The 27,899-nt window shown below is 39.8% G+C and overlaps 1 protein-coding gene across 3 annotated transcripts in view; it reads right to left on the bottom strand.

Annotated features, from left to right (window-relative positions):
• Window positions 1-2,480: 2,480 nt before the first annotated feature.
• Window positions 2,481-27,899, bottom strand: part of LOC110960409 (protocadherin-1-like) — a 295,344-nt gene continuing 269,925 nt past the window's right edge. For 2 of the 3 annotated variants that reach the window (XM_051954882.1, XM_051954883.1), the window contains exon 5: window positions 2,481-13,573. In XM_051954882.1, the coding sequence (XP_051810842.1) occupies window positions 13,152-13,573 (422 nt within the window). In that variant the 3' untranslated portion in view covers window positions 2,481-13,151. The remainder of the gene's footprint in view (window positions 13,574-27,899) is intronic. The other variant, XM_051954886.1, reaches the window with a different exon arrangement.

Here is a 27,899-nt window from a genome sequence, read left to right as displayed (position 1 = left end):
GAAACAAAAGAAAGAAGAGAGGAAAAGAAAACAGAGAAAACTTTAGAAATGAAAAGGTCAGAGGAGGCATGAATGAAGCAAGCAAGGAAGGAAGGAAGGAAACCAGAAGAACGAAGGGAGAGAAGAGAGGAGGATTTAGGGAAGAGAAGGAAAGACTGAAAAACGAGAGAAAGAGGAGAGGAAATTAGAGGAATGAAAAGACCAGAGGAGACACGAGAAGAAACAGGAAGTGAGAAACAAAGACAGGAGAACAGGAAGTGAAATCAAGGAAGAAGAAATAAAGGAGAGTAAAGAAGATAAAAATGATGCAAAAATGAACAAAAACATCTAATGAGAGGAATAAAACGGCCAGAGGAAGAATCAGTGGGGGAAAAACAAGAAAACTCAATGAAAGATTAAAGAGAAACAAAAAGACGGCAGAAGGAAAATAACTGAAGGAACGGAAGGAATGAAAAATAAAAGCAAGACAAACAGAATAAATAAAGCAGAAGACAAGAAATGGGGTAAAGTGATGAAACCTTTAGGGAAGGAAAAGAAGTAAGCTGCTGCAACTCCTCAAAACATTTTCCTTCTGTTGTCCCAGAGTTTAATCATCTCCCCAGAACTCCAGTTTACTGCTGGAACTCCATGAAACATCTAGAAGATCGTCTGCTGGAACTCCATGAAACATCTAGAAGATCGTCTACTGTATCTCCATGAAACATCTAGAAGATCGTCTACTGTAACTCCATGAAACATCTAGAAGATCGTCTACTGTATCTCCATGAAACATCTAGAAGATCGTCTACTGTAACTCCATGAAACATCTAGAAGATCGTCTACTGTATCTCCATGAAATATCTAGATCGTCTACTGTAACTCCATGAAATATCGAGAAGATCATCTACTGTAACCCCATGAAACATCTAGAAGATCGTCTACTGTAACTCCATGAAACATCTAGAAGATCGTCTACTGTAACTCCATGAAACATCTAGAAGATTGTCTACTGTAACCCCATGAAACATCTAGAAGATCGTCTACTGTAACTCCATGAAACATCTAGAAGATCGTCTACTGTAACCCCATGAAACATCTAGAAGATCGTCTACTGTAACTCCATGAAACATCTAGAAGATCGTCTACTGTAACTCCATGAAACATCTAGAAGATCGTCTACTGTAACTCCATGAAACATCTAGAAGATCGTCTACTTTAACTTCATGAAATATCGAGAAGATCATCTACTGTAACCCCATGAAACATCTAGAAGATCGTCTACTGTAACTCCATGAAACATCTAGAAGAGCATCTACTGTAACCCCATGAAACATCTAGAAGATCGTCTACTGTAACTCCATGAAACGTCTAGAGTTATATGTAGAGTTTTTATCTTTTTGTGTTGATTTTGCATCTTCATCTTTCATCCTTTAGTCTTAATTTCATTTCATAAAAGTTGTTAATATAAAGTTAATGTTCTGGGGTTCCAGGTGAACAGAATAAAGACTGATTCTAGCTTCATTTCTAAATCTAAAAACACTTCAAAATAGTTTATTCCACTGAAGTAGAAATTCCTCTTCATTTTGATGGGTCAACATCACACATTCCATCATATGTGTCAGTAGAAAGGTAGATTTCTCCAGCAATTAGACCGATCCCACAGCCCATTAAATGGTCATTATCATCCCTGGACATGTGACCAGCAGAGACCTGGACCAGGTTCAACACCATCATTATCTCCTCATTTCATGTCGCCACAGCAGAAATTCATCATTTTCGGAGCAAGAAACGTCAACGTTTGGAGTTTGGAGGAAAGAAAAGATGATGGAAGTCGATGGATGTGAACCCAGGAGGCTTTAAAGTTCCATCTCAGTGGATTTTTCTTTACTTAAGGCAGTTTTTTTATTCTGTTTTCTGTCTTTGCTTGGTTTAAACACTAAACCCAGTCGGTTAGGTTGGAACTGGTCATTAAAGAAGACTGACTTTTGGTTTAAATTAATGTCATTACACTAAAAAACAACTTCTATAAATTGCTCATTTAGAAACTCTCAATTAAATTCAGTTTATCTGAAAGAGGTCACATTAATCCTCCTGGTTTCAGTTCAGTCGACTTCAATCATCTGATTCCTCCAGAATAAACAACTGAGCTTCCAGTTCTTCCAACGTCTGGATCATTCCACAACTGAAGGAGATTTTACATCAAATTCACAACAATCCATGCAGAACACACTGAAACATGCAGTCCTTGTGTAAATGTTTTTGTGTGTCATTGTTGTCTTTTTCTCATGTTTTTGTCTTTTTGTGTCTTGTTTCTGTGGTTTTGTGTCTTCTTTTTGTCTTTTTGCCTTGCTTTTGTCGTTTCGTGTCTCGTTTTTGTCAACTTCAGCCAAACTTTTGCCTTTTTTTGTCTTGTGTGAAGAACAAATACACTTTTCTTTCCGGTGTGGATTGTTGATTTCCAGGGTTTCTCCTGCGACACAAACACACGGACAGCTCCGATCTTTCTTTGACTGAATGTATTTTATTGTAAAGCTATAAGGAAGGAGTAATTACAAGATATCGTTTCTTTGATTTGCTCAGCAAAAATAAAAGACCACATTTTTTTTCAAATTCAAACATGCGAATGCTGATCAAAGGAGAACAGATGAGGCTCAAACAAACACCCAGAAAGAAAAGAAAAGCCAAAGAAGAGCAACAGAAGGAGGAATAAATGTACAGTTTGTCCAGAGACGGGATGAGAACGTAAAGCCACGGTTCTGACTCTTCACTCCTACGGAAACTTCAACTAGACACTCCTACTGGTAGGTTCAGGGTCAGACTTCCTTCACGGTGCTTGAATATATAGAGTTTTTCATCTTCTTTTTATTTTTTTTGTATTTTAAAAACCTACACTTGCATGTACATAAAACTGTACAAAAAACAAGGCATCACTAGCAGTTTCCTATATAAATATAACCGACCAACAATTAGGCTACGAACGTGGAACTTCCTGTAAAGACAAAAGTGACTCGGCGGCTCGGACCTTTTCTCCTTCTGAGTTCAAAACAAAAAGCAGGAAAGAAAAACAACCTGAACTCCATCTTCAAATGTACAGAAACTCAAAAAATATACATTTATATTTCCTTCAAGATCACAGAAAAGTAGATTTATTAAACCACATGCCAATTAGAGAAGAAAGATGAGTGTGTTTGTACACCAAAGAAGAAGGAGATGAAAGAGAAGGAGAAGAAGAAGATGAACAATATGAAGAAGGAGATGAAGAAGGAGAAAATGTGCAAATAAATTCATTTATTTTGCCACATTTTCCAGATTTCTTTATATATTCTGATATTTTAAATCGATTCTAAACTTTATGAAGCTCTTAAAGTCGGTCTGACTTCATCTCACAGCATAAAAACACAAAGAGCAGCACTTCAGGAGCTTCAGAAAATCAACTTTAATCGAACAAACGATAAACATCTGAAGATTTTTAGCCGTTAGCTCGCAGACTTTCGCTAAATGAACTTCGAAAAAAATCAAGTTTTTGTTCGTATTTTCACCATTTTATCGCGATTTCTGATTCAAATTCAACCATCGGCTCTGAGATTTTAGTTTATCGTGTTACTTTGAGGCTAAATGAACTCCAGTCGTGTCGGATTTTTCAGTTCTGATGGAGTAAAGAAACAGAAAACCCCACCACCACCACCACCACCAGCACCAGCACCGCCCGGTAAAAAACAGCAACGACCATTAATATTCATACAGTATGTCTACAGCAGTGTTGATTCCATAACATTGATCAAAAACAACGACAACCAAAATGTAGAATATTTATAAAGTTGTTTCATGCTCCGGCCTCGGTATAATACACAACCAAAAAAAACAGCAAAACCCCTCCGCTGACCTGCGGAACCGGACGTTCTCGTGCAAAACGCTCGACTTTTAAAACCTGGAAATGTGAGAAATGTTCCCTAAACGAGCGACGCTCCGTCATCAGAGCAGCTTCGTGTTTTATTAAAGACGCTTCCACTGAAGTCCATCAAACACACGGGAGGAAGGCGGCCGTGGAGCAGCTGGAGAACGACTCCTCAGGCTGCAGAGGCGCTTTGGAAAGGCTGGACAGGTGCATCATGGGAAATGTAGGAGGCAGGTTTACGCGCTGAAACTCAGGGTTCTTAATGTGGAGTTATTTTTGGTTTTAAGAGCCAAAATGTTGAACTTTTTACTCTTTTTGAACAGCAATTTTCTAGGTATTTACCTCTAAAACGGAAGTCTGACCAGGTGCATTATGGGAAATGTAGGATGCAGATCTACTAGCTTGGAGATTTTAGCTTTCTTTGTATTTAAGAGCCAAAATATTCGACTTTTTCAACATTTTCTTGCAGCAACTTTCCAGGAATTAGTCCCTCCAAGTCATGTTAATGAAATCTGCGTTTTATTTCTCCTTTTTCTTCTTGCAGATACTAACAGCTCTTAAAAAAAAACCCCAAAACTGCGACTGCACGAGAAGCAGGAACCGGTTCCAGACTAAATATTAGCGGATGGAAGGAAGAAGGAGAGAAAAGATGAATGCAGTGAGTCGTAACGTTACCGACAGACACTGAGGAGGAGAAACGACAATTTAAAGGAACGTTTCTGCTGAAAGATCTGCAGAACTTTAGAGCTCAGGTCCAGCAGCGGGTTTCATCCATAAATAATAACCGTCGGTAGTAAACCAAGGCGTTTTTAAAAATAACCCCCAGTGTTTCTGGGAGATATTTACGCCTGTAAGTGATAAATCAGCGGCTCTATGAAGTGTTCCAGCAGCGCTGCACTTTAGAAGTTCATAATAAATCAAGGCTGAATGTGTTTTACTGCAAAAAGTGGAGATTTTTAATCCATCAGAAGCACGTTTTAGGCCGATGACGGCGGCTTAATCATGGAACGGTTCAGGGAGGATTAATTTAAAACCAGGGTGTCCAACATGTGGCCCGCAGGCCAGAACCGGTCCTCCAGGGAGTCCAATATTTTCACTGTTCTTTTGTCTTTTTGTGTCCGATTTGTGTAATATTTAGTCTGTTTCTTGTTTTGTGTCTTTTATCGTCTCGCTTGTAGATTTTTTTGATGCTTTGTAACTTTTATGTCTAATTTTTTGTCTGTTTTTGTGTTTTTCTCATATTTTGTCGTTTCGTTCTCACTTTTGTCGTTTTGTCTCATTTTTTGCCATTTTATGTCCTATTCTTGTAATTTTGTTTCTCATTTCATTTTGTCCTGTTTTAATTTTTTGTCGTTTTTGTTGTTTGTCCATTTTTTGTATCACTTTGTAACTTTTACGTCTAAATTTCTTGTCTGTTTTGTTTTGTCTTATATTTTGTCGTTTCGTCTCATTTTATGTCCTATTCTTGTAATTTTGTTTCTCATTTCATTCTGCCCTGTTTCAAAATTTTTGTCTTCTTTTTGTTGTTTGTTCATTTTTTTTATCACTTTGTAACTTTTACGTCTAAATTTTTTGTCTGTTTTGTTTCGTTCTGTCGTTTGTCTCGTATTTTTGTCGTTTTGTGTTTCCTTTTAGCCTCGCTTATGTTTTTTGTTTTGTTTTTTCATCTTTTGTTTCACTTTCTTTGTTTTGTGTCTCGTTTTTGTCACATTTAGTCTGTTTCTTGTTGCTTTGTGTCTTTTATCATCTCGCTTGTGTCGTTTGTACATTTTTTTATCACTTTGTAACTTTTATGTCTAATTTTTTGTCTCTGTTTTGTTTTGTCTCATATTTTGTCGTTTTGTCTCATTTTTGTCATTTTGTCTCATTTTTTGCCATTTTATGTCCTATTTTTGTAATTTTTTCTCATTTCATTTTGTCCTGTTTTAATTTTTTGTCTTGTTTTTGTTGTTTGTCCATTTTTTGTATCACTTTGTAACTTTTACGTCTAAATTTCTTGTCTGTTTTGTTTTGTTTTGTCTTATACTTTGTCGTTTCGTCTCATTTTATGTCCTATTTTTGTAATTTTGTTTCTCATTTCTGTAATATTTTGTCCTGTTTTAATTTTTTGTCTTCTTTTTGTTGTTTGTCCATTTTTTTTATCACTTTGTAACTTTAATTTTTTGTCTTGTTTTTGTTGTTTGTCCATTTTTTGAATCACTTTGAAACTTTGACGTCTAAATTTTTGTCTGTTTTGTTTCGTTCTGTCGTTTCTCGCATTTTTGTGGTTTTGTGTTTCCTTTTGCCTCGCTTCTGCTTTTTGTTTTATTTTTTCATCTTTTGTTTCACTTTATTCTCTGTTTTGTGTCTCGTTTTTGTCATTATTCCGAATTAATCCCTGATTCAAAGTAAACCTGCAGAAGTGTGAAGCTGCTCTGGATCCCAACGATAACCTTCAGAACCGGCTTCAGAAACCCGTCCCGCCGAGCGTTTTCATTCATATTCCTGTCATATTTCTATACTTCTGTCGCCGCTGCTGCAGACTCTCTGCATGCAGACGCCTGCTGAACGCTCCGAAGCTGTCAGACGTGTGACAGCTGATCTCCTGGGGGCTGATGGGAAGGAGGATTTCACCGCCGGGGAGCAGGAAGTGTTGGGATTCTCAAAGACACACAGCCCTAATACACTGATGTGGAACAGAAACAGTCTGGTCTGGGTGGAAACGCTGCATTACTGATCTGTAAACGCCTGTCAATAAATGTGGATTTACTCTAAGCTTAAATAAAATGTCAACATGTTTAGTAACGGTGAGTCAAAACCGGAACTTTACCTTGCTTTAAGGTAATCTGATTACTCTGAGGAAAGGTTTTCTGTTGCTAAATGAAAGGTTTGGTTGGAAACGCTGCTTTAGAAGCATAAATATGTGCAAATATATGTGGATTTATTCCAGAGTTAAAGAAAAAAAATAAACATTTCTTTCAAATTTTCAGTCATAAAAATGTCAAACTGGAATTTTACTTTGATTTAAGGTAATCTGATTACTTTTAGGAAAGGTGTTCTTCTTCAAGACGCTGCTTTGAGGCTGTTAAACTGTTTACTGTGTAGTGTTTTATCTCTAAGATAATTTTGTTACTGTATCCAAGGATTGGTTGGAAATGCTGCATTATTTAAGCATAAATACACGCCCTGTCAAAAGTTTTGAGACACTTTCTCATTCAAATAAATTAGAACTCGTCTCAAAACTTTTGACAGGGGGTGTATGCAGGAATAAACGTGTTTATTCCAGATTTAAAGAAATAAAATCATCATTTCTTTCAAATTTCCAGTCAGACACAGGAAAAAATGAACCTTTTCTTTGATTTAAGGTAATCTGATTACTTTGACTTCAGGTATTTTTCACCAAACTGTTACTTTGAAGATGTTAAACTGTGTTTGTTGTGTAGTATTTTACATTTATACATACTTCTGGCTCTACAGGCTCCTTAAAGTCTGTAAAAGCCACAGAAACGAGCGTCAGTGTGTGTTTTTAGCCTGTAATAAGCAGAATAACGCTGAAACGGCTGTGTTCCTGGTGGTTTTCCTGCCAGCTGAAGCCAACAGCGGCTCATCGGAGGTCGCCGAGGGTCACCAGAGGTTGTTTTTCCTCTGCTGGGGTTAATTGGTGCCAAAGCGTTGCGGTCAAACCTCCACCTCTCCTCCATCTTTACCTGACGCAGCGCTACGGCCGCTCAGCTGATCCTCAGAGGAGTGAAAGCAGCGGCTCAGGGAGGAGGAAGGAGGACCTCCATGTCGGCCCGTAAATAATCAATCAGAGCGCTGAGCGGCGGCGTTAAATCACCGAACGCTGGGGACGGCGGCGGCGCCCGTCAACTCTAAATCTCTGTCAGCGCCTGAATGTTGGAGGAATGACGGCTGATTTATGTGGAGGGGAACGGACAGGAAGGTACGACCACTATAAATCAGAGGAGACCAGAGATCCTCACAGCCAAACGGACGGAAGCAGTTCAATAAATGAAACTAAAAAATACAAGTCTGACCAGGTGCACTATGGGAAATGTAGGATGCAGATCACTAGCTAAAAGTAGTGGATTTTTAGCTGCATTTTTGTATTTGAGAGCCAAAATGTTCAACTTTATCCACTTCTTTTAACCACTTTTCCAGGAATTTAAGTCAGAAATAGAAGTCTGACCAGGTGCATTCTGGGAAATGTAGGATCTAGTCAGTAAAAGTCAGGAAACTTAACATGGAGTTTTTGTTGTATTTAAGAGTCAAAAGGTTTGACTTTCTCCGCTGTTATTGTAGCAACTTTCCACGAATTTAACTCAAACATAAAAGTCAACCAGGTGCGTACTTTTTCCACGTTTTTCCAAGCAAACAGACGGACGGTAAGAAGCTGTCTTGTTTTTGTCGTTTTGTTTCTCATTTTTGTCATTTTGTTTCTCATTTTTGTCATTTTGTTTCACGTTTTTGTCATTTTGTCTCATTTTTGCCATTTTGTCTCATTTTGTCGTTTTGTGTCTTGTTTTTGTCGTTTTGTTTCTCATTTTTGTCGTTTTGTTTCTCATTTTTGTCATTTTGTTTCACGTTTTTGTCATTTTGTGTCTCATTTTTGTCATTTTGTTTCACGTTTTTGTCATTTTGTCTCATTTTTGCCATTTTGTCTCATTTTGTCGTTTTGTGTCTTGTTTTTGTCGTTTTGTTTCTCATTTTTGTCATTTTGTGTCTCATTTTTGTCATTTTGTTTCACGTTTTTGTCATTTTGTCTCATTTTTGCCATTTTGTCTCATTTTGTCGTTTTGTGTCTTGTTTTTGTCGTTTTGTTTCTCATTTTTGCCATTTTGTGTCTCATTTTGTCGTTTTGTGTCTTGTTTTTGTCATTGTTTATCATTTGTCATTCTGCATCTCATTTTTGTCATTTTGTTTCTCGTTTTTGTCATTTTGTGTCTCATTTTTGCCATTTTATGCATCATTTTTGTCGTTTTGTGTCTCATTTTTGTGCATTTCTCTGTTTTCCTCTCTGCTCGTGCGCATTAGTGCCTCTTTTCCAGGCTCTTCTGCTGCAGGTTTAACTTTTATAATATCATTTTCCTGCCATCTCAGGCTGCAGTTTGGGTCATAAAATGTGAAAAAAGTGAATCTTTGGCTCAGAAACTGCCTCTGGATCCCCGAGATGTTGAGGAAGAGGCTGATTTGTGAGACGATCTCGGCACGGCGGCTGATTTCTTGCTTTGTTTTAAGTGTTAGCGGCTCAGTGTGAGGCTAAACGACTTGTTCAGAGGATGTTTTCACAGCTCTCACTGTGCCGTCGCTTTCATCCATCCGCTCTCAGCCGACGAGCATCTCCACAGGTGGAGCCTCACATTATCCTCGGCAGCCATTAACACCAAACTCGCAGCGAATGAACTTCCAAGCCGGCTCGCTTTTACTGCCGCAAATTATTGCCGGTAATGTGCAGAGCCTCGGGTTGTAATTAGAGTGTGTGCGCTGCCGAGCTGAGGGGGTGTTAGTGGACCGCAGCCCGAACAGGTGCCATTAATCCTGCGCTGCTGTGCCGCCGCAGCGCCGCGGGAAATGGCGGCCGCCTCCCCCGCTGCACGCCGCTAACAGGTTTAATAAATACCAGCGCTAAACGCCGAGCGGCTCCGGCCTCACGCTGAGGAGGTAAAGAGGTGGGAACTAACGAGCTGACCGAAAAGCCACTTCTTCAAGCTCCACAACTCAGCAGGAAACACTCAGAGGCCACCGACGCCTCCACAGCTGGAATGGATGGAGGTGGAAGCAAACAGCTGGAATGGAAGGAGGTGGAAGCAAACAGCTGGAATGGAAGGAGGTGGAAGCAAACAGCTGGAATGGAAGGAGGTGGAAGCAAACAGCTGGAATGGAAGGAGGTGGAAGCAAACAGCTGGAATGGAAGGAGGTGGAAACAAACAGCTGGAATGGAAGGAGGTGGAAACAAACAGCTGGAATGGATGGAGGTGGAAACAAACAGCTGGAATGGAAGGAGGTGGAAACAAACAGCTGGAATGGATGGAGGTGGAAACAAACAGCTGGAATGGAAGGAGGTGGAAACAAACAGCTGGAATGGAAGGAGGTGGAAACAAACAGCTGGAATGGAAGGAGGTGGAAGCAAACAGCTGGAATGGAAGGAGGTGGAAGCAAACAGCTGGAATGGATGGAGGTGGAAACAAACAGCTGGAATGGATGGAGGTGGAAGCAAACAGCTGGAATGGATGGAGGTGGAGAAAAACAGCTGGAATGGAAGGAGGTGGAAGCAAACAGCTGGAATGGAAGGAGGTGGAAGCAAACAGCTGGAATGGATGGAGGTGGAGACAAACAACTGGAATGGAAGGAGGTGGAGACAAACAGCTGCTGGCTCTGAAACCACAGCGGAATCTGTAAACACTGGTCATTTTGTGTCTTGTTTTTGCCATTTTGTGTCTATTTTCTGTCAATTTTTTTAATCAAATTTTTATCAATTTGTTTTAATTTTTGTTGTTTTCTGTCTCGTTTTTGACGTTTCACATTTTTGTCATTTATTTCTCGTTTTTGTCGTTTTGTGTCTCATTTTTGTCGTCTTGTGCTTCGTTTTTGTCATGTTGTGTCTCGTTTTTGTGGTCTGTTCTTGTTTCTTGTCTTGTTCTTGTCGCTTTGTTTTATTGTTTTTGTCATTTTGTCTCATATTTGTCATTTTGTGTCGAATTTTTGTCAATTTTTATCTAAGTTTTCGCTTTTTTGTGTCTAATTATTGTCAAGTCTGTGTGCTGTTTTTGTCATTTTGTGTCGAATTTTTGTCATTTTTGTCATTTTGTGTCATGTTTTTCTTGTTCGAAAAATCGAGCTCAGTGGGCATGTAATCTGTTCTGTTCTTGTAGTTCTTAGTCAACAGATGTATGGCTTGATTTATGTTTTTAAACCACTGATACAGAAGAATTCTGTCCTAGTTGAGCCCAGTTTGTTTTAACCACATGAGGAGGTCATTAACCTTCACTCATGTCTTTGGCATGGTGTCCGTTGCTGCTAAACTCCCACAATGCTCTCTGCTTTAACATGACCTGTAGTCTGAGTGACGCCTCCTCTGGTCTCTACAGGATTAAACAGGAAGAGGCTCCTCCTGGTGGAACAATCAGGAACTGCAGCTGATCCACATTGACTGACATCATGGAGAGAAAACAGGTTTGAGTTTGAAGTGCGTCTTATCTCGGAAAACGGCATCAAATTGGGACTAGGTGTTGGTAAATGTGATAAAATAAATGAAACCTAAACCTTAATCTGCATTTTCATGGAGATCTTTGCACCTCCAGCAAGACAAATTCAGACAAACATCCCTGAATATTCATGTTCTCTGTGGGGTCGAGGCTAAACTAGATGGTGACCTGCCTCCTTTCAGCGCTGCTGTCATGCAAATTTGTTTACCTTCGCTTCAAGCCAATAAATGTCAGAAGTGAAGCAACAGATGACATTCAGGGATTCCTGCTCCCCGGAGGACGAACCGTCCAGATATTAATCACCTGCCAACCTTTCCTTTAATGTCAAACGACTAACTTTGCATCTGAAGCCTAAAAAAAAGTTCTTTATTTGTTGATTCGTTGAAATTGATCAGAGAAGTTTTAAGTTCAGAATGATACGAATAGAAAGAAGCAGTGGAGAAGCTGAAACTGGAAAGTTTGATGGTTTTTGTTTCCTTTAACGCATTAATCGATTGCCAGACTTAAAAACTGCTCCACAGCGGCGTCACATGGAACGAGACTGAAGATATTTCAGCGTTGGAGAAGGAAAATGTCTTTGTTTTCGTCGAGTTTTTTGGATTTCAGGCTCTTGTCATACAAATTTGTTTACCTTCGCTTCAAGCCAATAAATGTCAAAAATGAAGCAACAGATGACATTTAGCGATTCCTGCTCCCCAGAGGACGAACCGTCCAGATATTAATCACCTCCCAACCTTTCCTCCAATGTCAAACGTCTAATTTTGCATCTAAAGCCTCAAAGAAAATGTCCTTTATCTAGCGAAGGTTTAACTTTAGAACAATACCAACAGAAAGAAGCAGCGGAGAAGCTGAAACCGGAAATAGTTTGATGGGTTTTGCTTCGTTTTACGGATTTAATCGATTGCCAAACTTAAAAACTGCTCCACAGCGGCGCCACATGTAACAAGGTGGAAGATATTTCAGTGTTGGAAAAGGAATATGTCATTGTTTTTCGTCTAGTTTTTTGGGTTTTCTGTGTGAATGAATTTACCTTCTAAACACATTTACGTTGGTCGTATTACGGGATACTACGGACAGCAGCATGGATAATATCATCGGTTCTTAGATCGACTGAATGAAGCACTTAGAACTCAGCTTTCTTTCGGTTCAGATTAAATCAGCGTCGAGTGTTTTCTCCCCCTCGAGAACTCAAACCCAACCGCGCTGTAAAGTTGCAGAGGAGAGAGAGGAAAAAAAACAATAAAAAGTCTTGAAACTCGGCACCGTCGGTGATGCTCAAGAGTCCAGGTTCCTGCAGAGCGACGGTGAACGCCGTGGTGTCGGCTCTCCGTACACCAGAAGGTTTTCAGTCCAGCGGTCCGATGGAGGTGTGCAGACAGAACAGCCGGATCCGCTCAGAGCCACAGCAGTCCCTCCGTCGTCACTGTTCTAGTATTTACAGCTCTGTACAGTGAAAAAAGACCTCTTCACGGCAAAAAGAAACGAGCAGAACTGAGAGCCTCCGGAGGTCGGGAAACAGCCGCAAACGTCTTAACGATGAGCTGCTCCTGGTAGAAACGAGCCACGTCCATTTGGCTCAAAATGTGTCTTCGGTCGAAAAACGAAAAAAAAAAAAAAGAACAAATCAAACAGATCCAAAAAGTTGAGGATAGATAGCATTACACAGTATACTTAAGTAGGATTTACAAGGAGTTCTTTCCCTTCTACCCCTGAAGGTGTTTTTTCTTTTTCTGTTCCAACACAGCAACATAGCCTAAAGCGACGCACACAAATCCAACTCAAATACGTGAGTAGCTGAATAGGTTCCCATTAAATTATCACAACGATGTGGTGTAGTTTACATTCCTGTTTTCTTCCACTGATTACTTCTATTTTACATTTGATTGGTTTCTAGAGGGGTGGAAGGTGGAGGGTGGAAGGTGGGCGGGGTCTAAAGCCTTGGATGCAGTTATAAAAAGGGAGGAAGGGGAAGTCGGCGCTGGGTTATAGGCACAGGGGCGGCCGTGAGGGGTGAGGCGGGGCGGGTGGTGGCGAGCAGCGACGGGCGGAGGTGGACGGATGGCGGTGGGGGTTTAAGGTGGAGAGCGTCGCCCTCACAGGTAGATCTCCCTCTTGGAGGTCTGGCCGGTCGGGGTGGTGGCTGAGTGGTACTCCACCGCCTGGCTCAGCGGGATCTCCTCCAGCCCACAGTCTTTACCGGACGGGTCGCCGCCACCCGGGTAGGCACTGCTGTAGGGCGTCATGAAGCGCATGTTGGCGACTTTGGAGCTGCCGCCGCCGCCGCCACCCGATCCGCGCTCCTCCGTCAGGGGCTTGGGGCTGCCGTTGGCCATCAGCTGCTCCTGCCCGTCCATCTCCTGGTAAGGCACGAAGGTGGAGAGCTTGGGGGCGTTCTTGGACACCTTGCGGTTGGGGGAAGGCTCGCCGGGCATCCAGCAGGAGTCGGAGTGGCCGAACTCGGTGCACTCGTGGGTGCAATTACCGGTCATCGCCACGTCGGGAAGAGGCCTGAGGTCTGCAGAGGAAACAGAAGAAGAAGAAGAAAGAATGAGTCACCTGGAAATAGCAGCAGAACAGGTGGGAGATACAGATCAAAGAACCAAAAAAAACCCACAAAATTATCATTTTTGTCATTTGGATGAATTCACTTTTCTTTTTGCTCTGTTTTTGGTCTCATACACCTCTTACATTCAGTGAAATCTCATTAAAAATGCATCGAAACCAAAACTAGGAACGAGAAGAAGTTTAAAAAACTCTAGAAAACTGTAGAAACGCTCTCCATATAGCATTAACCGATTAGATATGCAAGTTAGTAGCTGAAGATTGAAGCTTTTAGGTTTTTTGTTTTGCAATATCACTGAATATTTTGGCAATTAGAAAGGAGATCAATGATGGATTGTGGGAGTTGTAAGGTGGGAGATGAAGATCAAAGAACCACAAAAAACCAACCCATGACACTGACGACAATCACCATTTTTGTGTCTTCTTTTTGCTCTGTTTTTGGTCTTCTCCACCTCTTACATTCAGTGAAATCTCAGTAAATATACATCAAAATCAAAACTAGGAACTAGAAGAATCTTAAACCTCATAAACACGTAAGCAATTACAAAACCATCATTTTTATGTCCTTTGGACGAATTCAGGCCTAAAAATCAATCGTCTTGTTGCTCTGTTTTCGGTCTCCTCCACCTCTTGCATTTAGCAAATTCTCCGTAAATATAGATCAAAATCAAAACTAGGAACTAGAAGAATCTGCAGTTCAATGATGGATTGTGGGAGTTGTAAGGTGGGAGATGGACATCAAGGAACCAAAAAAAAACCACTGAACACTGACGACACTGACGACATTTTTGTGTCTTCTTTTAGCTCTGTTTTTGGTCTCCTCCACCTCTTTAGAAAAATATCTGGCGTTTCAGTCGATAGTTGATCCTTTTCTTTACCAGTTAGTGTCTGACTTGACTGTACTAAACTAAACAAGACGACATGGTCATCAATATCCCCCGCCACATGTGATGTCTATGAGTCTATATCCAAAATAGTGATCACGGGCCATAACTCTGTTAAATATTATCGCACAGGTCTCATTTTCGAACTTGATCAAGGTGTCCATGGTGTGAAGCTACACACTAAATTTCGTAATCCTAGCTGTAATAGTTTCCGAGAAAAGCTGTCCCCTTCATCTCAGACGGACAGACGGACAGACGGACGCACGGACGGACGGACAGACGGATGGATGGACGGAGGCCAAACCTATATCCCCCTTTTCCACTTCATGGAGGCGGGGGATAATAAGTGGTGTCCAGTGGCTCAACCAGTGAAATCTCCATAAATATGCATCAAAACCAAAACTAGGAACTAGAACGAGCTTAAAAAAACTCAATGGAACTGTAGAAATGTTCTCCATGTCGCATTTACTGAAGATTGAAGCTTTAATGATATTTGCATTGAAATATAATTGAATATTTTGGCAATTAGGAAGCAGATCAGTGAATGGAGAAAGGACAGACGGATTGTGGTAGTTGGAAAACAGAATTGTGAGGAAAATTTCGAATCTCTGTGGTTTCTGCCAATATTCTACGTCACTTATTTTACCAGATTTATACAGAAAACGCTCCACTACAAGGATTAATCTTAAATTCTGTCTTTGCTGCCAGTTACAGCTGTTAGTCTGCATGTATTTCTTGGTCTTTATTTCGGATTTTTCCATGTAAATTTGGGTTCTTGCTGTGCTTTGTGATCTTATCTGTTCCGATTCTGCAGTCAAGAGTTAAAGTTGAGCGTGAACAACATGTGACGGCAGACAGGAAACGGTTTCCATTTGGCAAAGATTTCGTGGATGTCGCTTTTTGTTCCCTAAAAACCAACAAAAATGGGATTGCAGCGTCACAGTTTGGCCGATTACGGCAGCCATTATCCTGATATCGGAACGCAGCACACCCCCCGTCGGAGGGAAATTAATTAAAGCTCGGCGTGTATTTTTAAAGTCGCTAATAGTTCAACAAAGTGCCAGGAAGGCTGCTTAATCTGGAGCTGAAAGACGGAAATGGCAGATCAGAGCATGAAACAGGATCAGGAGGGAAAGAAACCACGCTCAGGTTCGTTAAAACCTTAATTATGTTGCACAAACAGCCAATTAAGGCAAAAATAACAGCGTTTCTTATTCACCTGCAAGAAATGACACAATGAGAGACGACGGATGGGGAAAAAACTACATGTTTCAGCTTTATGGGCTCTGATTTTGAGAATTAGGATCGGGATTTCTCCCGTCAGGCTCGTTTCTCTTTACTTACTGATTCTTTTTTTTTTCTTTTTTTTTTTTTTTTTACTTACTGATTCTAATTCCAGAACTGGAGGACATTTTACATCAAATTTAAAATATCTATGTAGAGAATGTTACTACTACTTCATTTTGTGTTTTGTTTCTGTCATTTTGTGTCTCGTTATTGTTGTTTTGTGTCTTGTTTTTGTCATTTTGTGTCTCATTTTTGTCATTTTGTCTCATTTTTGTCATTTTGTGTCTCGTTTTTGTCATTTGTGTCTCGTTTGTCATTTTGTGTCTTGTTTTTGGCATTTTGTCTCGTGTCTGTCATTTTGTGTCTCATTTTTGTCATTTTGTCTCATTTTTGTCATTTTGTGTCTCGTTTTTGTCATTTGTGTCTCGTTTGTCATTTTGTGACTCCTTTTTGTCATTTTATGTCTCATTTTATCATCTGTGTCTCATTTTTGTCATTTTATGTCTCGTTTTTGTCATTTTATCTCATTTTTGTTGTTTTATCTCATTTTTGTCATTTTTGTGTCTTATTTTCGTCGTTTTGTCTTGTTTTTGTCGTTTTGTGTCTCGTTTTCATCATTTTATGTCTTGTTTTTTGTCGTTTTGTGTCTCGTTTTTGTCATTTTATGTCTTGTTTTTTGTCGTTTTGTGTCTCGTTTTTGTCATTTTATGTCTCATTTTTGTCATTTTATGTCTCATTTCTGTCATTTTGTGTCTTGTTTCTGTCATTTTGTGTCTTGTTTCTGTTGTTTTGTGTCTCGATTTTGTTTTGTCATGTTTTTGTCATTTTGTGTGTTGTTTTCGTCGTGTCTTGTTTTTGTCATTTTGTCTCGTTTTTGTCATTTTATGTCTCATTATTTTCATTTTATGTCTCATTATTGTCATTTTGTGTCTCATTTTTGTCATTTTGTCTCATTTCTGTCGTTTTGTGTCTTGTTTCTTTCATTTTGTGTCTTCTTTCTTATGTGTACATCATCATCAGTTTTCCTACAGGATGGGCAGAAAACTGTAAAAAGGTTAATCTCTCTAAACGGAGCGACCGTTTTGTTGCGTTCTGGCGTTTTAATCCTTTACGACAGGCAGGCAGGTGGACGGAGGGGAACTGACAGACGGACGGACGCGGGGCTGAGTTCGCATTTTAAAAAAATCACAGCTTAGGATGGAAAAAGGTCAGAGATGGAAGCAGAAATATCAATGCATATGCAGAGAGTAACCTTTCCTGTGTGCGTGACATTAGATCAGTCTTTGATAGCGGAGGCTCGGGGGCCGCTCGGGGCCGCCCGTCCTCCCGGGGAACGGCGCTTATTTCCCAAAATGCCCTCCGCTTCATGCATAATTGAAATTCATTGCCTCCTTTTTTGTGAAAGGAGCTACAGTCGGCTTTTCTGTCTGTTTGCGGCTTGATGTGTTCGCTCTAATCCCGGGGAGTGCTGAGTAGCGGACGTCTTCCCTCCCCACATTCTCACGCCCGCCGCCGCCGCCGTGGATTTTAGTTTTTAAGCACTTCCCATGCAAAAAGCGAGGTGCTTGCAGAAATGTTAAGTCATGTGCGAGCGGCTGCCGAGTTCAGAGCGGCTGTTTAATAAGTGCTTTTCCTGTGAACGTGGTGTCAGCAGGAGGCTTATAGAGCACGGACGGCCTCACAGCAGCAAACTCCACAAAGTAAAAGTCAACTCGCTTCAGCAACAACACACTCAGCTCCTATTTTTGGCATTTTCAGTCTCATTTTTGTCGTTTTGTTTTGTTTTCCGTCTCATTTCTGTCATTCTGTGTCTCCTTTTTGTCATTTTGTGTCCTATTTGTGTCATTTTCTGTCTCATTTTTGTCTTCTTTGCCTCTTTCTTTTCATCTTGTATCTCGTTTTGGTCATTGCGTCTTGCTTTTGTCATTTTCTGTCTAGTTTTTGTCATTTTGTGTCTTCTTTTTGTCTATTTCTGTCTTGTGTTTTTCATTTTGTGTCTCGTTTGTCGTTTCGTCTCATTTTTTTATTCTTTGTCTCATTTTTGTTGTTTTGTGTCTCTTTTTTGTCATTTTCTGTCTGATTTTTGTTGTTTTGTGTCTGATTTTTGTCATTTTCTGTCTTGGTTTTGTCATTTTGTGTTGATTTTTGTTGTTTTGTGTCTCACTTTTGTCATTTTCTGTCTTGCTTTTGTTGGTTTGGGTCTCATTTTTGTCATTTTCTGTCTTGTTTTTGTCATTCTGTGTCTGATTTTTGTTGTTTTTGTCTCATTTTTGTCGTTTTCTGTCTTGTTTTTGTCATTTTGTGTCTGATTTTTGTTGTTTTGTGTCTCATTTTTGTCATTTTTCTGTCTTGGTTTTGTCATTTTGTATCTGATCTTTGTTGTTTTGTGTCTCATTTTGTCCTTTTCTGTCTTGCTTTTGTCGTTTCCTGTCTTGACGCTCAGCTCCATCGGACCTCTTCCTCACTGTGCGTCTATAAATATTCCAGGAGCTCCTCCACAGTCTGTTTCCTCCTGTTCTGCCACCAGCACTTTTCCGCCGCTAGCTGTGCTGATGCAGTCTAACTGACATCCACAGATCAAGTCCGTATCGATTTTACTTCGGCTCCGGCTGCTCCGGCCCTCCTGGAGATGCCACCGTCCGTTTCTTCACCAGACCGAAGCTCTCTGGAGCAGCTGCCTGGAGCTAATGAGCTGCTAACGATGCTAACGTAAATGAACAGGTAGCTGTTCAGGTTCTACAAACTGGATTACTGTCTTTACTGGAGATGATTCATCTTTGCTTTCATGTCCTATAATTTAATCTTTGCGACAAGCTTTTGGATGGTTGCAGAACAAAAGGAAATCCACCTGCTGCTGCTGTAAAACATCGGAACAAACGGGCCTAAAAACAACCATTTGAAGGTTGAATTATTCCAAACGCTTCGAATCAAAGTCTTGTATCTAATTTGTGAGGTGACAAAGTTCTCAGATGAAGATATTTGTGCTTTAATCGCTAATGAGAGTCGTAGAAAGTGCCAGATCAGCGTGTTGGGGAGTATTTGATCCGCCTCCATCACGTCTTTGATGAAGCGGGAAGCGCTAATGTCCGCTGGAGGAGGAAGGCCTTATTAGCCCAAACTGTTATTGATCTCACATCTGACCAGCCCAACTCTTCCCCTCCAATTAGCTTCATCTCCAAACACAGCCAATTAGCTCTTGTGCTTAATTAGGTCGAACACGAAGCCCATCAGTCCAATGCTAAGTCCTGTGATTACAGCTACAACAGGATCATGCTCCGACTGGACCCCAGGTCTGAAAATCAGTTTAAGTGCATATTTTATATGTAAAACACACTCAGATCAACAGTTTGTGTTCATACAGGCCAGTAGAAGTAGAAAAACTGCATCCATACATGTAATATACGCTAATAATTCCTTAATAATGATGTTTTCTGGCTCTTTAAACTCAACTTTTCATCCATTTCTGCAGCATTATTTACATCAGTCATGTCAAAGTCATGAACTTTTATTTATATTTTTCATTTAAAATAAAAAACTGAAGGCTTTTAATAACATTTCATTCATAAACCCTAAAGGTAAACTGTTGTAGATCAGGATCAATGTCAGAACATCCAAGAGCATGTGGTTAGAGAACCTCAGTGAAGATTAAAGCATGTTGCTTGGTAAAGAAAAGGTCAATCATCACTGAAACTCCGTGATGTTTATGGTGCTCAAAGAGAAAGCATTAAAACATGAACCAGCTGCAGGGTGTTGGAGATGTTCACCAACAACTCTGATCCATGTTGGCTCCAACATCTTCCAGAACCCTAAAGGCAAACTGTCAGAACGTCCAAGAGCATGTGATTGGAGAACCTTCGTGAAGATTCAAGTGTGTTGGTTGCTGAAGAAAAGGGTCAAATTTGGTTCAAGCATCGCTGAAACTGCAGGACGTTTGCGGTGCTCCTGGTCAGTAGTGATGAGATCAAACTGAAAGTGTTTGAAGAAGAAACCATGAACCAGCTGCAGGGTGTTGGAGATGTTCAGGAAAAGTCAATCCATATTGGCTCCAACATCTTCCAGAACCTAAAAGTCAACTGTTGTAGACTTTAGGAGCAGCTACTGTTAAGGCTTGATGTCAGAACGTCCAAGAACACGTGGCTGGAAAACCTCAGTCAAGATTCACGCATGTTGGTTGCTTAAGAAAGAGGTCAAACTTGGTTGAAACATCTCTGAAACTCCATGATGTTTGCGGTGCTCCTGGTGAGCAGTGATGAGGTCAGACTGAAAGCATTAAACCCTTAACCAGCTCGAGGGCGTTGGAGATGTTCAGGAGCATCTCTGATCCATGTTGGCTCCAACATCTTCCAGAACCCTAAAGATAAACTCTTGCAGATTAGGATCAATGCCAGAGCGGGCAAGAGGGTGTGGTTGGAGAACCACAGTGAAGATTAAAGCATGTTGGTTGCTAATAAGAAGGGTCAAACATCACTGAAACTTCTTGACGTTCACGGTGCTCCTGGTCAGCAATGATGAGATCAAACTGAAAGCAGAAAGCATGAATCAGCTGGAGGGCATTGGAGATGTTCAGAAACAACTCTGATCCATGCTGGCTCCAACGTCTTCCAGAACCTCAAGATAAACTCTTGTAGATTAGGCTCAATGCCGTACAAGAGGATGTCGTTGGTCGACCTTAGTGAAGATTCAAACATGTTGGTTGCTAAAGTAAGAGGTCAAATTTGGTTCAAGAATCGCTGAAACTCCATGACGTCTTCGGTGCTCCTGGTCACCAGTGATGAGATCAAACTGAAAGCATTAAACCATGAACCGGCTGCAGGGTGTTGGAGATGTCCAGGAACAACTCTGATCCATGTTGGCTCCAACATCTTCCAGGACTTCCATGATCTGCTCTCTGGTCTCAGGTCCTTGGGGTCCCTGCAGAGTCGGAGCTGCTGTGGTGGTTCGTCAGCAGCTCCAGGTCCAGGACTGGTGGTTAGTTGGAGAAGTTCTGGGGTAAGCCCTGGAGGACGGAGCCTGAAGGACGGAGCCTGGAGGACAGAGCCTGGAGGACAGAGCCTGGAGGACAGAGCCTGGAGGACGGCGCCTGGAGGACGGCGCTTGGAGGACGGAGCGCTGTCAGAGGGCTGCCGGATTCAAGGTTGCCTCTATTAGTCAGGGCTATTTAAAATGGAGTAGCCCTCCTGAGTTTTTCCTGCTGCTGCTCTTATCTCCACTCCTGAGTTCCAGTTAACCCGGGGGACCCTCGCTCGCCCCGCCGGCCTCTCTCTCTGCATAATACACTCCCCTACCTTGGTCACCGTTTCCCGGTCAAACTAATTAGATTTCAGAGTCCCCCGCTTGGGAAGATGTCAGTGGTATGAAATGGAAATAATTTCCAGATGAGTATCTGACATTTTACGCTGTCGACTAGAGTAAAGAGCCCAGGCGGATTGGCTTTCCCCTTCCTCCTCCTCCTCCTCTTCTTCTTCCTCTTCTTTTCCGCTCCATCACTTTAGTCGCAGAGATATGCTAAATCCTTCCTCTCTGCTTAGTCCGGGTGATAAATGGAAGCGAATGTACACAAAAGAGAGCTGCTTCTTCTTCTTTTTTCTTCTTCTTCTTGCTTATGCTTGAAGTGTTAATGTGTTTAATTACTTTGAAGCCGTGTGTGTGTGTGTGTGTGTGTGTGTGTGTGTGTGTGTCTGTGTCTGTGTGTGTGTGTGTGTGTGTGTGTGTGTGTGTGTGTCTGTGTGTGCGTGTGTGTGTGTGTGTGTGTGTGTGTGTGTGTGTGTGTCTGTGTGTGTGTGTGTCTGTGTGTGCGTGCTGCATTAAAAGCTGCAGCAGGAAAACCTTCAATTAAAGCCTTTTCTCTTTCTACGACAATAGCTCCAATTTATCTTCTGGGAACAATAGAGGAGGTGCAGCTGCTCTGAACGCTCAAAGACGTCCAGGAGAAAGAAACGACGACGTGCAGCTTCCCCCGCTGCAATCAGCCGGCGGCCCACACACACCAGGAAACCTCAGCGTTACAGCCCATCCACCGACTTCCACTCGCTCCCTGGAGGTTGAGGCACCAAGCTGGGATCAGACAGGAAGCTCTCCGATGGTCATCAGTTAAGATCAAGGAGTTGTGGCGTCTTAAAGTTTGTTTGGAGACGCGTCAAGACAAAACTTCACCTCTAAAATATCAAATTTGTTTCGAGGATCAACAACCATGTTGGTTCAAGAGTCATTCTACAGATGTGATGCTTTTTTTTTGCTGGTTTGGACCCAGTTCTTCATGTTTGATTGAATCTTTTAAGGTCACTATATCAGATCAGGGGATTCTGGTATCTTAAAGTTTGTTTGGAGACGCGTCAAGACAAAACCTCACCTCTAAAATATCAAATATGTTTGTAGCCTCAACAACCATGTTGGTTTAAGAGTTTTCCACGAGGGCTGGCTTGGAACTGGTGGCTAATCTGGACCCAGTTCTTCATATTTAAGTTAAACTAGTTCTTTAATGGTCATTATGTCAGATCAGAGGGTTGTTGCATCTTGAATTTTGTTTGGAGACACGTCAAAACGTCACCTCTAAAATACCAAATTTGTCTGCAGGATCAACAACCATGTTGGTTCAAGAGTCATTCCATTGATGTGATGCTTTATTCGTTGGACTAATTTGGACCCAGTTCTTCATTTGTGAAATTATTACTAATCTGCAGAAGTAGCAAAAACTTAATGAAACTGGTTTTATGACTTGAAAAAGAGGAAAATCCAACTGACTGGATGGATAACATAAATGCAGCATGGCTCAGAAAGGTGGAAGATACATTCAGCAGTAAAATATTCACAAAATGTTAAAAAAAATGTATTAATATGTCAAAGATATTATTTAAATGTAAGAGAATGTTGTTAAAATGCTGAGTATATTAATAAAATTACTGGAAATATTATTAAAATGTTGCCAAACACTGTTAAAATGTATGAAAATAATAATAAATAATGTTAAAAAATGTATAATATGATGTGTCCAAAATATTATTAAAATGTTACAAAATATTAAAATGCAGAATACATTATTAAAATATTGGAAATATTAATAAAATGTTGCAGAATACTGTTAAAATGCATGAAAAATAAAAATAAATACTGAAAGTCTGTATAATATAAAATTTCCAAAATATTGTTAAAATGTTGCAAAATATTAAAATGTTGCAGAATACTGTTAAAATTTTTAAAAATAAATACAGTAGAAAATGCATAATATAAAATGTCCAAAACATTAGTAACATGTCGGAAAATCTTAAAAAAAACACAGAATATGTTCTTAAAATGTATGAAAGATTATTTAAATGATTGAAAATATTCCTAAAGTATTAGAAAATACTGAAATATAGAATTTATTCTTAAAAATATGGAACATATTCATACAATGTTGCAGGATACTGTTAAAATATATAAAAATAACAACAAAAATTGTAAAAAAATTGTAGACTGTACACCCAAAATATTGCTAAAATGCAAAAGATATTATTTAAATGTATGAAAATATTATTTAAATGATTAAAAACATTTTTTAAGTTAAATTATAAAATATTAAAATGTTGCAGAATACTGTTAAAATTTTTAAAAATAAATACAGTAGAAAATGCATAATATAAAATGTCCAAAACATTAGTAACATGTCGTAAAATCTTAAAAAAAAAACACAGAATATGTTCTTAAAATGTATGAAAGATTATTTAAATGATTGAAAATATTCCTAAAGTATTAGAAAATATTGAAATATAGAATTTATTCTTAAAATTATGGAACATATTCATATAATGTTGCAGGATACTGTTAAAATATATAAAAATAACAATAAAAATTGTTAAAAAATTTGTAGACTGTACATCCAAAATATTGCTAAAATGCAAAAGATATTTAAAGGTATGAAAATATTATTTAAATGATTAAAAACATTTTTTAAGTTAAATTATAAAATATTAAAATGCAAAATATATTATTAAAATTACTGGAAGTATTATTAAAATGTTGCTGGATATTGTTAGAATGTATGAAAATAATAATAATGTAAAATTTGAATAATGTGTCCAAAACATTGTTAAAATGTTGTAAATGATTAATTCAGACAATAAAAGATTAAAACATGCATGATGTTGTTTTTTGCATCAGTGAAACGCATCGTGAGGTTATTAAAATCAGGAAATAAACTCGTGGTCTGCAGGATTTCTGAGGAAACTGTTGCATGAATTTCCTCCTTTTTAACCTCAGATCTGCAGGATATTTTTCCTGTTCCTCCCTGAAGGTCCTTCAGCTTCTCTAACAGCATCCTTCTTCCTTCCCAAACTCCTCCGGCTGCAGCTCTTTGTACGGAAAACGGAAACGCTGCAGTTCTGACAGTTGTGACGCGTTTCTCCGTAACCGAACAAATGAGCAGCGTGGAGGTTTTGATCCCTCTGAGCCACCGTAGCGGCCGTTTCTCCATGCTTTCTGGGCCTGCAGAGTTTGCTTACATTAGGCAGGAGATAAAAAGCTCCTCCTCAGCTTCACAGCGGAATAAAACCAACAACAACGCTCCGTTATATAAAGAATAATCAGAGAGAAAAGCAACAGCGGAATGACTCTATTATGTTCATCGTTTGTCTTATTCAGTTTGGATTTCAAATATTTTTCTGCTAATTTCTGATTCCGTCTTGAACGTTTTCTTGGCTGCTGCACAAAGAGAAACATCTCAGCTCATATTTTAATGGCTGAAATGAAAATGGGCACAGATATTTAAGATTATTCAGGTTTTATTTGTGCATCATGAGCCAGCTGGGAGAGTTTTTTTGGCAGCCAGCAGTTCATTTTGTCTTTTTTTCTCATTGCTCCTGCCTCATTTTTCTCTACTGTGGTTCGTTTTTTACTATAATTTATATCTAATAATCTAATTTATTCCAATATGCTTCGTTATCAGTGTTTTCAATTACATTTAAGCAAAATATTATGTGAATATTCTCAGTTATGTAACATTTTATGTCCTAAAAACATCAGATTTGGTGTCATTCTACATTTTACCAATATTTAAATTCTAATAATTATTTTAGCATAAATGGAATATATTTTTTTGTTTTTATCTGAATTGATATTTTTAAATTACACATAAGTTGATGTAACAGAATAATGAGGCTAAAGCTATGTCTAAATACAGAAATTAGATCAATTTATTATTCGTCTATTATTATTATTTATTATTGTTGTTCTTATTTATTAATAATTATGTATTTATTGTTTATTTTCATGAATGTATTTTGCATTTGAAAATTTTACTATCATTTTATTTAATATTTTCAATAATTTAAATAATATTTTCAAATGTTTAAATAATACATTCTACATTTTTACAATATTTTAATTTATTTTTTGTTTTTATTTTAATTCATATTTTTAAATTACAAACAATATTAAGTTGATGCAACTGATTAATGAGACATTTGTCTAAATACACAAATGAGAATTATTTAAGTTGTCGCCTGAATCAGTTTTTTATGATTTTATTCAGACTTTAGCTCCAGATAAAAAGAGATGAAGTGAATAAAAGGTTCTAGTTTGGTGTCGTTTGGTTCCTCGGCTGCTTTAGAGCCGTAGACGGGTTCACACCTGGCAGGTAACGGACTAGAAGAGTCGGTTTAAAGGAGGATGAGGAGAATCTGCAGCCGACTAAAGCAGAAACAGAAACAGAAGCTCTTATTCTGGTGAATTACTTGTGGATTTGCAGAGGGCTCTTATTCTGGTGAATTACTTGTTGATTTGCAGACAGAAGGGGCTCTTATTTTGGTGAATGAATGGTGGGTTTGCAGACAGAGGGGGCTCTTATTTTGGTGAATTACTTGTGGATTTGCAGACAGAGGGGGCTCTTATTTTGGTGAATTACTTGTGGATTTGCAGACAGAGTGGGCTCTTATTTTGGTGAATGAATGGTGGATTTGCAGACAGAGGGGGCTCTTATTTTGGTGAATGAATGGTGGATTTGCAGACAGAGTGGGCTCTTATTTTGGTGAATGAATGGTGGATTTGCAGACAGAGTGGGCTCTTATTTTGGTGAATGAATGGTGGATTTGCAGATGGAGGGAGGCGGGCTGGTTGTCAGACTAATAACTCGGTGCACGAGGCGGGAGGAATGCTTCTGAAAGCATCAAATGTTAATGTTTGAAAGGAAAAAAAACAAGCGATTTTCATCTCCATGGCTCTCTGCTGCTAATTAGCCAAAGAACGGTGACATTTAAATATCTAATATCCTCTTTTCCCTCCATCTCTCAGATAAATCTGTGTCTCCTTTTCCTTCATTTTCTGCCAAACCCGATCCTCTTTCCCCGTTATTTCTTCCTTTCATCTCCCTCCTCCTCCCCTTCGCCCTCATTCCCAGTTCGGTGTCGATTAATTAATTGCCGGCTAATTTAATTTCTCTAAAAGTAATAACTTGTTTAAGCACGAATAAAGACTGACACGGCAAAGTTCTAATCTGCCCAAAGTTTAATTAGAGCCGGGAAGGATTCAGCGTCGATCCAGAACCGGGAGGTCAGAGGAGGCCAGACCGGACCCTCAGGACTGGGTCTGGACTTATAGGACTAGATCCGGCCATTAGGACTAGATCCAGTCTTTAGGACTGGGTCAGACTTTTAGGACTGGATCTGGCCTTTAGGACTGGGTCAGACATTTAGGACTGGGTCTGGACTTTAGGATTAGATCTGGCCTTTAGGACTAGATTTGGCCTTTAGGACTGGGTCAGACATTTAGGACTGGGTCTGGCCTTTAGGACTAGATTTGGCCTTTAGGACTGGGTCAGACATTTAGGACTGGGTCTGGCCTTTAGGACTAGATCCGGCCATTAGGACTAGATCCGGCCATTAGGACTAGATCCGGCCATTAGGACTAGATCCGGCCTTTTGGACTGGGTCTGGCCTTTTGGACTGGGTCTGAACTTTAGGACTGGGTCTGAACTTTAGGACTGGGTCTGGCCTTTAGGACTAGATTTGACCTTTAGGACTGGGTCAGACATTTAGGACTGGGTATGGCCTTCAGGATTGGGTCTGGCCATTAGGACTATATCTGGCCATTAGGACTAGATCCGGCCTTTTGGACTGGGTCTGAACTTTAGGACTGGGTCTGACCTTTAGGACTGGGTCTGAACTTTAGGACTGGGTCTGACCTTTAGGATTGGGTCTGACCTTCAGGACTGGGTCTGACCTTTAGGACTGGGTCTGACATTTAGGACTGGGTCTGGCCTTAATTTTGATGAAATATTTCATCAAAATGTCTTAATTCTGCCTCTCTCCTTTGACAATTAGACACAAAATGAACCGTTAACTTTAACTAGACTCTGTAAAAACCTTAAAACAGTGAAGATATCGGAGACTCAACTGTGGCCAACAGTCGTCTTTGGATCCAGAGAGTTCATAAAAACATGGACAAGGTTTTAGAATGCAGCGTCCAGATGTTGTGTTTAAAAATTCACCAAAATTACAGAATTTATCAGAGACACAAACTGGAAAAACAGAAAAAATCTCCAGATTTTCACCTTTGCGATGGTTTTAAGACTAATCATGTGTTCCTTCTGTCCAATCAGAACCCTTCAGGAGAACCGACCCGGCTCGGCTCATCACCAGAAACCTGCCCTACAGATTCCCGGAGACATTTCTGGGTGAATCTCCAGAGTTTTTTCAGATTTTTTTTATATTATTCATAGCGTTTTGTATTTGAAAGCGGCGCCTGAAAACAAACCAGAGCCGGAGCTTTAGAAACGCCTGCAGCCATATCCAGACGGAGAACACGGCGGTTCTCCTGGACATAAATATTTGACCAGCGTTCCTGCTGAGTGTGAAGGAGAACGAGCTCATTAAAGATGCAGAGGAACACGGTTTGTGTTTGCTTTGAATGCACACACTGACCTGAATACACAAACCGTGGCCGAGCTGGCAGCATCTGCATCTGTTTAAAGCTCGACTCGCATTTATGGGATGTTTCCACTAACTAGGTCTCACTGTGGTAACGGGATGCAGGAGGATGCTGCTGGAGAACACTGGTAAAACACAGAATGTTTGATTTAAATATTATTTAAAAGGTTGAAAATATTATTAAAATGCAGAATGTTTAATTTAAACGTAA

This window comes from Acanthochromis polyacanthus, chromosome 10 (assembly GCF_021347895.1).
Source record: "Acanthochromis polyacanthus isolate Apoly-LR-REF ecotype Palm Island chromosome 10, KAUST_Apoly_ChrSc, whole genome shotgun sequence".
NCBI lineage: Eukaryota > Metazoa > Chordata > Actinopteri > Pomacentridae > Acanthochromis > Acanthochromis polyacanthus.
The sequence above is the reverse complement of the archived record's forward strand: the minus strand, read 5'-3'. Positions and strand labels throughout refer to the sequence as shown.